The sequence below is a fragment of the Erythrolamprus reginae genome, chromosome 4 (genome assembly GCF_031021105.1).
Source record: "Erythrolamprus reginae isolate rEryReg1 chromosome 4, rEryReg1.hap1, whole genome shotgun sequence".
In the NCBI taxonomy this organism is placed as follows: Eukaryota; Metazoa; Chordata; class Lepidosauria; order Squamata; family Dipsadidae; genus Erythrolamprus; species Erythrolamprus reginae.
The window spans coordinates 56,292,640-56,306,758 of record NC_091953.1 but is presented as its reverse complement, the minus strand read 5'-3'; the positions used below and the strand labels follow the sequence as shown (position 1 = coordinate 56,306,758).

Below are 14,119 nucleotides of genomic sequence, written 5' to 3'. Positions count from 1 at the left end.
TATGTTCTTGGGAGCCTAATGAAATTGGAAGCTTTGGAGTTGAAAAGTTAAATATTTCAAATTAAAAACAATGGGGTGTTATTTTGCTCCTTACAAGGAAGAATCCCACTGGTTGGTTAATTGTAGTCATGCTGATCAAGAAATAGTAAAAAAGCATAAAACTCAAAGCAAAACATTCTTTTTTCCTTCTGTATCTATATTGCTTTACTTGGTATTTATAAAGATAAATAAAAAATAATATTAGTTGCCCCAAAACCAGTTTGGGGTCATTAAATTGAGGTTTTCAAAAAAAAAAAAAAAGATTAACCCTACATATACAAGCAGTAAGAACTTACAGAAAAAAGTAATTTACAGGTAGTCCAAGACCTATGATCACAATTGAATTTATATTCCCAAGTGAAAAATTTGTCAAGTGAGTTTTGCCCCATGTTATAATTTCTCTTGCCATATTTGTTAAGTGAATGACAGCAGTTTATACTTTAGTAGCAGGGTTGCTAAATGCATATAGCTTCCCCATTGGTTTTACTTGTCAGAAGATCGCAAAAGGAGATCATGTGACCTTGGGGAGCACAGCAAGTCATAAATATGAATCAGTTGCCAAGCATCTGAATGTAAATCGCATGACCATGGGGATGCAGCAACAGTCCTAAGTGGGAAAAAATGGTCCTCATATTTATTTTCTCATTGCACTTTTAACTTAGGTCGCCAAATGAATTGTTGCAAGTCGAGGACTACCTGTATTTCTAGTGTCCCATCAAAATTATAACTGCACTGAACAAACAATGCCTGTATGTTCCTTGTCTCCAAAACATTACAAGAAAGGATAAAATATACTGCTGAAAAAATAAAGGGTAAACAACACAATATAACTTCAAGTAAATCAAACTTCTGTGAAATCAAACTGTCTACTTAAGAAGCAACACTATTTGACAATCAATTTCATTTTGTTGTGAGCACATTCAACTTTGTACAGAACAAAGTATTCAACGAGAATATTTCATTCATTCAGATCAAGGGCGTATTCTTTGAGTGTTCCCTTTATTTTTTTGAGCAGTGTATATTCTACCTTGTCATAATATTAAATACATTTCATTTATCCCTAGTTCTCGTTTTCAAAGCGGCCTTGCTGCACTTTAAACAGGATGTAGGGCGTCGATATACTTACGGTCCTTACAACGTAACTTTCGCTACCAAAACTACCGCTATCCGCCAGACACCCCTTGTTTCTTACGGAAAGAATTATGCATCGAATTTGACAGAACACAACGGCTATGAGCAGTTGAACGTGACTAAAACAAGTCGCAAGTCAAGCCGTTAAGAAAACTGCGAAAAGGAAATCGTATCGACGGCCACCATGTGGAGCGTTTCACACACGGAGATGGCGAAAACGCGTTTAAAATTGAGGGAGGGAAAGGGGAGGGGGCTGCCGAATTCATTTGGAAATCTATCGTCAGATAACCCTCTCCGGGACACAACGTCGTGAGGAGAAGGGGAAAAAACCCTACGTCTTTCAATTTATCCCTGTGTGGAGGGAAAAAAGGCGCCTGCCAAAGGGATTTGGCTTTCGGCGGGAGCCCCGAGGCCTCTTTTCCCAATGTCCGAAAGAGGAGACGAGCAGGACGCGGGGATCCTTCCCGCCCCATGATTCAAGGGTTGGGGGGAGGGGAGGCAAAAGCTTGCCAAGGCGAAGATGCACCAAGGGGTGGGGGGTGGGGTGGGGAACTCTTCTCCCGGGCCAGGCCTTCCTCCGTCACCCGCGGCGGCGCCTCCTTGTTGTTTGAACTCGAAACGGAAATGAGACTCGCGCCGCGCGGAGCAGAAACGGAAACAAAACACAAGAAGTGAGGAGGCCACGAGACCCCCCTCCCGCCCGGATACAGCGCGAGGCGCTTTCCTCTTCCCCCTCCCGCTCGCTTTCCTCCGGATCCGCGCGCCCCGGAATTCCCGCTGGAAGACTCACCAGCCGCAGCCGCCACCTCACGGTCTCTCCGTCACAAAAACAATCCAGCCCCGCTGCGACTGGAGCAGCGCCGCTGCTTTTCTCTTTTCCGCCGTGGCAGCTACCTCGCATTCAACCGAGAGGCTCCTATTTTCCCTGACAGTCCTGGCGGCGAAGGGGAGTGCGGAGGAGGGGGGGAAACCCTTAGCCGGACTCCCAACTCTGGCGGGCGGGCGGCTAGGCCTGCGCGCGGGGCCCTGGCGGGGGAAAAGCGCAGAGACACGATGCCCCCCCACCCCGCGCGCCAGGGCAAAAAAACTACGACTCCCGGCACCCCTTGCGAGCCCGCCTGTTCAACTATAGTAAAATTCAAGGGGTTTTTTGTTTTTTTTAAAGAAGCGCCGCTCTTAAGACGGAAGTTAATCCTTCTGTTTCCGGTAGGTACACGGGCCGTCCGTTAAAGAGTTTTTACAGATTTTTTCCTCATATGAAAAGAGCCGGAAAGGAATAGCGAGCAGCTACCGTAAACAGAAAGGTGAAGGTGAGCCGTTGTTTAGATAAGCAAGCGACCGGAGACTGGCGGTCCAAATAAAAAATTCCCGAAACCCTTTGCGACTTTCGGCGTCGGGGCGGGGCTCTTTGACTGCAGGCTCAGAAGGTGACCGATCGTGGTGGTGCTCCGAGTAAAGGAAGGCTGAAAGAACAGCCATCTCTGAAGGATTCCGGCTTTAGGTACTTTAACCCAATTCCCTCCCCCCCAATCATCTTGTTCCGAATCGTCTCGATATTCTGGCTTCGAAATAGGCCGTAGAACGATGCAGGCTTTCAGCGAATAGCTGCAAGTTAGCGACGGGTAAACCGCTAATTCGTCCATTCCGACGCCACGCTAAGTGGGGATGGCGGAAATAATTTTATATAATAAGTTGCTTTGGTGGGCTGAACTTCCAGACAGCTGAACAGGTGTTTTCTGAACAGCGACTTCTTTACCCAGCGCTAGCTGAGGAGGCCGTTGACTTGGGCATTGTGCCCTCACCGGCTTTTATTCTGACGCAATGTCGCAACTGCTGATCCTTTCTACTTTTGCTTAGACCCTTTTTTTGTTTTTCTTTTTAATTCGGTGGTGGAAGATGAAGTGAGAGCTATTGCAGCTTCCTCCACCATCACCACCACTCGCTCCGGAGAGAGAAAAAAATGGGTGCCTGCAACAACAACGAAAAAGTTGATCCTTGATAATAGAATGGGCCTCAAAAACTATTCGTTGATGGCAATTATATTAGCTCCCCTGTAAGGCCTTCCTTAATCTTTCCCCATAATCCAAATCCCTCAAACAGCTTCGAGCCTAAAGTATTTAATGCTTCTGTAAGGAGCAGCCTTCCAGAACACTTACTAAATATTCAACGTTAGTTAAATGTAACTACTACTGTATACTAGTCAGTATAGTTTTTATCGCATGCTGGAATTCAGTTTCTTTAAGCAATGTATTATTTTACCCAAACTGTAAGCTTTTAACATTCTCATAGATTGTTGATAAATGATAAATAAGAAAGCTGATCCTTCAACATTTAGGAAAAGGAATTACAAATGATTAAGGAAAATGAGAACAGTTCTGCCCTATCTAGCTCATGTAAGAGAAAGTCATTTTATTAAAGGTTGATGGAGTTTGGTATTGATTTGATCAATAAAATGAGTCATTGAAACAAGTCGATTATGCAGAAATGTTTTTGCATAAAGAGATGTCTGATGGAGAGGCAACTAATCTGCCAGTTGATGTGATTGATTTGTGTGTGGGGAGGTGTTCACTCTGCAACCTAATGCATTTGCCCAAACTAGACACCCTATTGATTTTTGTTTTAAAAGTAAAAAAGCTAATTGGCAAAGTAGCATATTATTTCCTTAATCTTTTTGCTACTATTGGTAATATTCGTTTACCTGGCTTAATAAATTATATTAATTCAAAGTGACTTACCATAAAACTCAGCAAAATCATCAATGCAAAAGATACAAAAATTAAATGAGTGGGAAGTGTCCTCTTCATCCAGAGCTTTACTGTAAATTAGTCTTGTTGACATATTTGTATTGTGATTTTTGTTGGAGATATTTTTATCTCTGTAGTTGATTGGTTGTTTTTCTTTTTTGTTCTATTTTTTAAAATTGTTAGCTGCCCAGAGTTTTAGTATCACTGGGCTGAATGATCGTGGTTGTTAAGCAAATCCAGGTTCTCCAGTAGGTGGTTTTTTAATGGAAATTAGCAAAAAGGTTTGCAAATTGTGATTGTGTTACTGCAAGATGCTGCAACTAGTCACAAATGTGAGCTAGTTACAATGCATCTGAATTATAATCACATGACTACGGGATTGTATTGGTCATAAGTGCAGTACAGGTAATACATCACTTTTTCCAAGCCCATTGTACCTTTGAAGCGTCATTAAACAGTCATAAGTCAAGAACTACTTGTACTACTGTTGTAAAACAGAATGTGGATGGGACCAAATGGCTCTCTGGCAAATAGTATTCTAGAGTACATGAATGGCAAAGGGAAGGCACATTATCTCTGGGCATCACAAGACAATATTGTTTAAATAAAAGGATCCAGGGATGCCATACTATGAAATCCTTTAAGACAAGTGAAGAAAGGCAAGTCCTTAATTCATGTAGGGCTTGATAGTTGAAAACCAGCTCAATGAATTGCATCCAGAAACTCATATCCCATGGAGCTCACTGGATACAACACAGTTACTGTGACAACACAAAGTAAAATTGTCACATAGAAATACCAAGATGTATTCATAATTGATTCTGGATCTGCTGAAGCTACAGAATGGCCTTCATTGGCAGCTCCATGTACAGCATATTGCAGTTATCTAAGAATCCAGGAAAGGGTGCAATGGCACATAGGACAAGACCATTCTGGCCATGGCTGTCATTACTGAATGGGATATTATCTAATGAAATAGGAACAGTCTGAAATCATATGCCAGATTTATTTATACCTTTCTACTACTTAAATTTTAAGAGGTCAGCAATGAAACAAAATGAAACAAAACTTTAAAAATTAAATGCCAATCATTAGTATACTGAAATAAGATTCATAATAGTTTTGAAGTGGCAAGTTCCTTCTTCTTGGGGAGTTTAAATTTTAAGCAGGTTTTCCAATGTATCTCAGACTAGTATAATGCTCATATCAAAATAAATAATTTGCATTTGAGATGTAATATCTTTTCTCTTTCTAGGTGAAAATTTTGCAAATTTATCATGATTCTTCAACAACTCTTTAGATTTTCTTCCATTTTCCGTTCAGCCCTATCTGTCCAGTTGCGCAGAAATATTGGCTTTTCTGCCATTGCATTTAATAAAGCAAAGGAACTTGATCCTGTACAGAAGCTCTTCTTGGACAAAATTAGAGAATATAAAACCAAGAGCCAGTAAGTTAATCATCAGTTCATTTATATAAACAACTCTCACATTTCCTGACATTTATCGTATTTAAATGTCAGGTGTGCGTAACCCTGCTGTTCTGTTCGGGTCTGTGAGACCCGAAATCAAAGTTTGAGACCCTGTAAAAAAAATTTCCTGCATATCTGAAACTTGAAATTTCATGGCTTTGCATCATTTCAGGGGCTCGCTCTATGATTTTTTATTTTTTTTGGGGGGGGGGGGGGGTCTTTCTTGCTGAAAAAAAAATAGTCCCTAGAGTTTTGTTCCCGGGTCACCCGGACCGAAAATTCTTCATTTGAAGTGCTTATGTGTGGTCAATTTGAAAACTTTTTTCACTTGGAAAGTAGTCTGAACATTTCTGCACACAATGATATGAAAATTGAACTGAAAAAAAATATGCTTATTGGTTTATTTTGATCATAAAAGGCAGACCCCCCCCCTTTATTTGTGAACTTTTTTCAATTTATAGATAGTTTAGCTTGCAACATGCGTTCAAATTTACTAAAGTTAGTGTGGGATTGGTAGTTTGAACATAAGAAAAATATAAATGAACTGAAAGAAATGATGCTTATTGTTTTTTTTAAAATCAGAAATAAGGCCTCCCCCCCTCCCCCGCTGGTTGCAACCATTTTCAATTTAAATTTTTTTTTTTGCCTCCAAATCCGAAATACTGTATTTTTAATATCTTAGGCATTCATTTACTCAATTTAACATTGCTGATGATCATAAAAATATTTTTTGGGGATGGGGGCTAACTTTTTTCTGGGCAAAAAAAAATCACGTTGAGTCTGTTTCTGGTCGTATACGACCCGGACCCAAAAGAATTTTTTTAGGTACTTGAATTTGATCTTTTTGAAAATGTTTTTCACTGGGAAACTAGCTTGAACATTTATGAATGTAATGATATAAAAATTGAACTGAAAAAATTGATGCTTATATTTTTATTTTGATCAAAAAGCCCCCCCCCCCATTTTTTCAGAATTTCGTGTCAGTTTATATTTTTTTAGGCTACAAATCTCTAAGGAATTTCCCCCCAAAAGTTTTCATATACTAAATTGAACATTCCTGATCATAAGAAAAATAGAAATGAACTGAAAAAAATTATGCTTATTTGTTTATTCTGGTCACAAAAGCTCCCCCCCCCCTTTGGCCTTGCTGTGTGCCATTATTTTCACTTTTTATATATATTTGGCTAGAAATATTTGGAATATCCTTTTGAAAAGCAAGCACATGATAGCCAGACAACTAATTTTATGAAAGAAATCCATTTTACTAAAAAAAAAGTATGTAATTTTGAAATTAACAGCATAATTTTTATATAAATTGAAATAATTGAAAACAGTGGGGGGGAGACATTTATGTGCAAAATAAACTAAGCATCAATTTTTTTCAGTTCAATTTTCATATCAGTATTTTCAGAAATTTTCAAGCTACCAATCCCACACCAACTTTAGTAAAATAGAACGCATTTTGCAAGCAAAACTATCCATAAATTGAAAAAAAAAATCACAAAAAGGGTGGGACGCATTTTATCAGCAAAATAAACCAATAAGCATTATTTTTTTCATTTCAATTTTCATTTCAATGTGTGCAGAAATGTTCAGACTTGTTTCCAAGTGAAAAAAGCTTTCAAAAAGACCAAATATAAGTACCTAAAATGAATAATTTGTGGTCCAGGTCAAATAGACCTGGGAACAGAAGATTAGGGTGTGTTTTTGAGCAGAACAAGGGATAATAAAATGACTTTTTTACTTGTTACTATTTCTGTTTGATGAAATTGATGGATTGAAAGATCCTGGGATTATGGATTTAATTTTATACAGGTTAAGTTATACAGGAGTTCTATAATACACTTTCTCTCACCATCTAATTGCCACTGAATGAGATAATGCACACCATCTCTCTATGACCTCCCACCCAAAGAGTTTGAGACTAATAAATAAAAGGTGGAAAAACTCCCAGGTTATTATCTCCAATAAATGAACAAGTGTGTTTTTGACTCATTTGTTTAACTGTATTCTCTTTGTCTAATTGTATTGCATTTCAGGTCATATTTATGCAGAAATATTGAAAGTTGAAAACGGTTCACTAGCTTTTAAGCAGCATTGTAAATCTGTATCCCAGTGCTGTATAAAGCACGTATTGCATATGGACACACAATGACCTAATGTAAATTTTGGAAGCACTCTTTCAGCTTCCATTTTATATTTCAAACATTCTAATTTACATGGAAACAGGAGTGATCCCTTTGAAATCAATAGTCTAAGAGTGTTATAGTATCTTTCTTATTGCTTTAAACTTCTATTTTTTATTGACTCACTAATTCTTGATTTTGCATCAATATGTGGCATAAATATCACAACTGACCTGTGCTGTGGGATCTTTTTAGCTATTCTTTGCTACTTCTAGGCTTAGCCGCCCCGAGTCCTCGGAGAAGGGCAGCATACAAATCTAATTAATAAATAATAAAATAAATAAGTAAAGACCAGAGTGGATTTGATTTAAAACACTAGTAAAAAGCCTTGATTTAAATCAACTCAATTTAAATCATATTTTTTAAACAGCAACGGTCATCTCTGTCCCACAGCGGCGGTTCCTCTGACCTATTGACTCACCAATAAGTTTTAATATTTATTTATTTATTTATTTATTTGGATTTATATGCCGCCCCTCTCCGAAGATTCGGGACAGCTTACAACAAATTAAAAAATGAACAATATAGTATAATCATCTAAATCCAATTAATTTTTAAAAACTAAGTGTACTCATCTATAAAACCCAGCATTGTTAAAAAGACCACTCATTACCAACTCATACAACAACCATATGTAACATTCATCAGCCAGGGGGCTAGAGTCTAATCACCCCAAGCCTGGCAGCATAAATGAGTCTTAAGACTCTTGCGGAAGGCGAGGAGGGTGGGGGCAGTACAAAAATCTCCAGGGGGAGCTGATTCCAGAGAGTCCGAGTCTCTACAGAGAAGGCTCTTTCCCTAGGTCCTGCCAAGCAACATTGCCTAGTTGACGGGACCTGGAGAAGACCGATTGTGGGACCTAACCAGTTGCTGGGATTCATGCAGCAGAAGGTGGTCCCTCGGATAATCTGGCCCAATGCCATATAGGGTTTTTTAGGTCATTACCAATATTGCAGAATATAAAGCCTCATGCTACATAACTTAAGCTCAATATCATGCGGAAAAAACTAAATTATTAAGGTATCTTAAATAGAAAACAATCTTTAGATAGATTTTTACTCCAAAAGCATTTTATTAAAATAAATTTGATAAAATGTTTTTTTAAAAATTGATTAATTTTTTTTAAAAAAATTGTAAAGAAAAAAAGCATCAATTTTTATCCACACTGCTAAAGATAGCAAAAGCTGAGATTTGCCAAAGGGTTTGTGATCTTGTTGATCACATCTGTGTTGATGTTGCTCTTCAGACAAGCAGTATAAGCAACTTAGAGGGGTGGCTTCCTTTCTGGAAACCATTAGAAGGTTCTTTTATTCTCCTGCCCAAATTTTATCAATTTTGTTTTGCTTTTTTGATCTTTTTGTTTGATATGTGTGTACATTTTAATTGGTATGATTGTATGGTTTTATTCTTACTGTTTTTGAGCCTTCTTTTATATATTGCTTTTGGAATATACAGTGGATATAAAAACTCAACACACCCTTTAAAATGCCAGGTTTTTGAGATTAAAAAAAAATCAGACCAACATAAATCACTTCAGAATTTTTTTCCTTCCTTTATTATAAGAATCCAGAGCAGAATCCAATTGAAAATCTAGAAGGTAACCTGAAAAGGGTTTGCGTAGGAAATGCCCTCACAATCTGGCAGATTTTGAGCATTTTTTAAAAGAAGAACGGGCAAATATTCCCAAGGCAAGATGTGCCAGGCTGATAGGTTCCTACTCCAAAAGACTGAACACTGACCTAAAACCGTGCTTCAATAAAATATAAAGACATGCACATTTTTGCAACCACATTATTGTAAGTTTTTTATTATCATCCCCCCCTAAAATATTTCAATTTTCTTCTCAATTCAATTGTAGTGTTTATATGCTATTAAAGGTGAAAACATTCTGAAGTGATTTATCTTGGTCTGATTTTTTTTACATTTCTAACATTACATTTTAAAGAGTGTTTAGACTTTCTATAGCCAATATAGTTGCTTTGTTGGTCATTGACTGTAAATGGCAAAACTGGTGAATTAATATATGATGGTGCATGTCTTATTAACATACTTCCTGAAGGAAAATAAATCCTGGGATTCTCCATAAACAACCCACTAATGGACTGCTTCAACAATGGTAGCAAGAATAGTGTTGAAGTACAACACTGTAATCATCTATGACAGGTTATATACCTTCTGTAATGTTTGTAGCATCAACAACTTTGCCAACTAGTAAACTATCTAGGGTAACTTAGATTTATTTTCTGTTAGCCTACACTATAATGTTATTAAATTTCCTCCAAAAATCTTTGTTGCCTAATGTTAGCTTCCATTTTTGGCCAAATTGAGCAGGTATGGGGTATCTGCAACAAATGAAGCAGGTTATCTATTTAAAAGAATATCTGCTGTGCCCTTTCACAATATGTTGCTTTATGATAGACATGGCTACTCCCAAAATTCAAACTTGTAAAGGATACTCTCTGCCAGAGTTATTTGTCAGGTTCCCATTTTTTAATCAATCCATATACCATAACTATAGATGCAAATACAGTACTTTTAAAAAAAAAGTCTGTAGCCACCCAGTGTTGTCCAAGAATAAAGTGGAAAGTGGTGGAAGCATACCAGAAAATAAAATTGAGGCTGCCTTGTTTTTGTAAACATGCTATTTTAAAATCAAAATGTGGAGTAGGAAATCCAGTATATTCCAAGTAGGCCTGTGGTAACAGTGGAAGCAAGAAGGGTCCTTCCATAACAGGCCGTTTCTGATATGGCCCCTTTGGGAAAATTTATTGCCCCCTCCTGCTCCTAAGACATGTGTGTAGGCACATTGATTCCAATAGGTGCCAAAGGATGACAAGTAGGAAACCCTATCACTGGTTCTCAACTTTTCTAATGGGTAATCCCTTATGTTGTTCCTCATGTTGTGGTGACCCCCAACCATAAGTCTAGCGCCAATTCTCCCAACAGCTTTAAGCTGATTGGCAGGAAAGTCAGAGGGACACCCCCACTGTGAACGCCTGATTGGTCGGCTTATACAAATATGTTCCAAGGCGCCAGAATAGAAACTTTAGTTCCTAACACCATGGGAAATTTGTCTTTTCCATGGTTTTAGGCAACTCCCGTGAAACAGTTGTTCGACCCTCAGAGAGGTCCCGACCCCCAGGTTGAGAACCAATGTGGCTTACATATTGTGTCTGGCCTAAGATTTTTCTGCAAGTATATTGGTGATTGATAATTCAATTTAGAATTCCCTGATTAATCTATTTGTTAATGGCATTTTCCTATGGCTTTTTTCTCATAATTTAGCAGTTACATAGCAAATGGATCTGAAAGCTATCATGAATATGTTTATGTATTCTAAATCTGGTAATCAGTTGTCATTCTATTGTGCTTAAAGTAAATAAATTATAGATTCCTTCTCAAAATTAATTTGGAATTCCCATACAGGGATCTTTTTTAAAAAATGTTACCAGGTTTTTGTATTTCTTTGGAAAATAACAGTTCTTGTATTTTTAGAAAAACTGGTGGCCCTGTCGATGTTGGTGCAGAATATGAGAAAGAGCTGAATGAGCGAACAGAGAAACTCACACAATTCTATGGTGGAGGAGACATGACCAAATTTCCAGAGTTTAAATTTGAAGGTAAGATTTTAAAAGTGTGCCCATTACAGTTAGTCTTTGATTTGCAATCATTTGTTTAGTAACTGAAGTTACAACTGCACTGAAAAAAAGTCACTTAAGATCAGTCATCACACTTATGACCTTGCAGAATTCCCATGGTGATAAAAATTTGGATACTTGCAAACCAGCATGTATTTACAACAGTTGCAGCATCCTAAGGTCATGTAGTTGCCATGTGTGACTTTTCCAGATGGCTTCCAACAAGTAAGGTCAATGGGAAAAGCTAAATTGCTTAGCATCCATGTAATGCCTTGCTTAGCAACAGAAATTCTGTTGGTCATTGTAAGTCAAGGATTACCTATATTAATATATAATGTGATTAAAATCTGAAGTTATGGTTTAGAATAGAATAGAATAATTTTTTAATTGGCCAAGTGTGATTGGACACACAAGGAATTTGTCTTGGTGCATATGCTCTCTGTGTACATAAAAGATGATCGTCAAGAATCATAAGGTACAACACTTAATGATAGTCCAGGTACAAATAAGCGATCAAATCATATTAGGAACCAGTCAATTGTAAAGATACAAGCAACAAAGTCACAGTCATACAATCATTAGTGGCACAGTCATAAAATCATTAGATGGGTGTTGGGAACTATGAGAAGATTAATAGTAGTGCAGACTTAGCAGATACTTTGACAGTGTTGAGGGAATTATTTGTTTAGCAGTGTGATGGCATTCAAGGAAAAAACTGTTTTTGTGTCTAGTTGTTTTGGTGTGCAGTCAATATACATCGTTTTGAGGGTAGGCATTGAAACAGTTTGTGTCCAGGAGAGGGGCTACATACAAATTTAATAAATAAATAAATGCGAGGGGCCTGTAAATATTTTCACAGCCCTCTTTTTGACTTGTGCAGTATACAGATCTTCAGTGGAAGGCAGGTTGATAGCAATTGTTTTTTCTGTAGTTCTAATTATCCTCTGAAGTCTGTCTTATTGGGTTGCAGAAACAAACAAGATAGTTATAGATGTTTACTGATTGTTACAATACAATACAGGCAATAGATTATGTGCAGCATTTCTGATTGAGGCAAAAATGTGCTTCAGGGTGCAAACACCTTTTTATTACTACTTAATGCACCTGTACCTTTTCCTATGTGGTTGCTATATGATCCTATTAAAAGATACCCAAGTAGCTTCATGCCTAAGGCAGGACTAGAACTTAGAGTCTCCTGAGTTCTAATGTGGTGCCTTAACCACTAAACCAAACTACAGTGGTACCTCTACCTACAAATGCCTCTACTTATGAACTTTTCTAGATAAGAACCAGATGTTCAAGATTTTTTTGCCTCTTCTCAAGAACCATTTTTCACTTACAAACCCAAGGCTCCAAAACTAACCGGAAAAGGCAGGGAGAAGCCTCCGTAGGACCTCTCTAGGAATCTCCCGGGAGGAAACAGGGCTGGGAAAGGCAGGGAGAAGCCTCTGTGGGGCCTCTCTAGGAATCTCCTGGGAGAAAACGGCTTCCACCCTCCCTATGGTTTCCCCAATCACACACATTGTTTGCTTTTACATTGATTCCTATGGGGAAAATTGTTTTTTCTTACAAACCTTTCTACTTAAGAACCTGGTCACGGAATGAATTAAGTTCGTACGTAGAGGTTCCACCGTAGCTTTATATTCAGACTTAACAGGCAGTAATTTAATTTAATTTATTCAGCTTCTATGCCGCCCAATCCCGTAGGACTCAGGGCAGCTTACAACAATAAAAAATAATACAATAATAAAAAGTCGATCAACAGTAACCCTAACAAACCCATTATAAAAAACCCCAAAATCAATCTAACAAACATACACGCCAGCCAAACATTATTCAGGAACGTCTGATGTTAGAGTTCACAGTCCCCAGGCCTGTCGACAAAGCCAGCTTTTTGAAAAGCCAGTACAATGGGAGCAGTGTGAACATCGGGAGGGAGTTGGTTCCATAGAGCCGGGGCGGCAACAGAAAAGGCCCTCCCCCATAGTCCCGCCAACTTGTATTGTTTAGTCAATGGGACCTGCATTTTAAATATAGTTTAGTAGTTCTGAATTGTTTTAAAACAACTTAATTATCAGATTGTAATTTCAATACATTTATGAAACATCCAAATATTAGTATCAGTTTAAAATAAAATTGTGGAAACATACATTTTCATATTCTTGGCACAATAATAATCTATTCCATTTCCAACAATTTACACATTCATACTTGGTATCTTTGTGTTAATTTTTAAATCAGCCTCAATCAATGTAAGCTTTTTTTTTTTTGTTATTATATATCATAGAACTTCCAAAAATTCCCTTTTGTTATTTCAGATGGTAGCTTTACTGAGAAACAACTCAAAACTTTATTTTTGTATAATTCAATTTCAATGATTCATAGTATGGAAAAAAAATAGAGTCCAGTGTTGCTTTTTTATGTTGATTACTTGATTACTTCTTATGCCATGGTGTATCACAAGCAAATGCTGCATTTATTTGCTCTTATCTAAAAAATGTATGTTGAACAGTATGACTATTTCTGGGACATGGCAATGGGAATCAAATTAGAAAACTATTTTCAAAATAAACTAACAAGATTTTTTTTCTACTCAACAGAACCCAAATTTGATGAAGTTCAGAAGTGATGTGATTACGTGTATATGAAGCATTAGGTTGGACATGTTGAGTTAGTCTGCAGTTATAACTTAAATAAACAGTTCAATGCTAACAGTGTGCTCTGGTGTTTTGAATTCAATTATACATATAGATTCTTATTAATCCAATATGCTTATAAAAGTATACTACTAAATATTTAATTACAAATCAATGTCACTTTTTTCTGATAAGCTTTAATTACTTATTAAACATAATAAAATTTTGGGGAAATAATTTAAATAGCCCGCATAGTTCAATCATGAGAAAATTGAAT

The 14,119-nt window shown here is 37.3% G+C and overlaps 2 protein-coding genes across 5 annotated transcripts in view; one reads left to right on the top strand and one right to left on the bottom strand.

The window, feature by feature from the left end:
* The window catches only part of GABPA (GA binding protein transcription factor subunit alpha), a 28,712-nt gene extending 26,177 nt beyond the window's left edge, over window positions 1-2,535 (bottom strand). Inside the window, exon 1 of one of the 2 annotated variants that reach the window (XM_070750289.1) lies at window positions 1,961-2,535. The gene's annotated coding sequence lies outside the window, so the exon portion shown is untranslated. Of the gene's footprint in view, window positions 1-1,165; window positions 1,254-1,960 lie in introns of those variants that run through there. The other variant, XM_070750290.1, reaches the window with a different exon arrangement.
* ATP5PF (ATP synthase peripheral stalk subunit F6) lies at window positions 1,799-13,918 on the top strand. 3 transcript variants are annotated; one of them, XM_070750292.1, is made up of 4 exons: window positions 1,799-2,671; window positions 5,170-5,361; window positions 11,064-11,188; window positions 13,807-13,918. In XM_070750292.1, exons 2-4 carry the CDS (start codon window positions 5,192-5,194, stop codon window positions 13,833-13,835), a joined length of 324 nt encoding a protein of 107 aa, XP_070606393.1. In that variant the 5' UTR covers window positions 1,799-2,671; window positions 5,170-5,191; the 3' UTR covers window positions 13,836-13,918. The 3 variants fall into 3 exon arrangements, with proteins under 3 accessions (XP_070606393.1, XP_070606395.1, XP_070606394.1); XM_070750294.1 differs by having other exon boundaries at window positions 1,824-2,376; XM_070750293.1 differs by having other exon boundaries at window positions 2,395-2,480.
* Window positions 13,919-14,119: the final 201 nt, after the last annotated feature.

What these genes read in the sequence shown, in the direction of transcription:
- ATP5PF (XM_070750292.1), top strand. Translation starts at nt 5,192, where the DNA reads ATGATTCTTCAACAACTCTTTAGATTTTCTTCCATTTTCCGTTCAGCC. An exon ending in GAATATAAAACCAAGAGCCA is followed by an intron (nt 5,362 to 11,063) that starts GTAAGTTAATCA and finishes TTGTATTTTTAG; the next exon opens with AAAAACTGGTGGCCCTGTCG. An exon ending in TCCAGAGTTTAAATTTGAAG is followed by an intron (nt 11,189 to 13,806) that starts GTAAGATTTTAA and finishes TCTACTCAACAG; the next exon opens with AACCCAAATTTGATGAAGTT.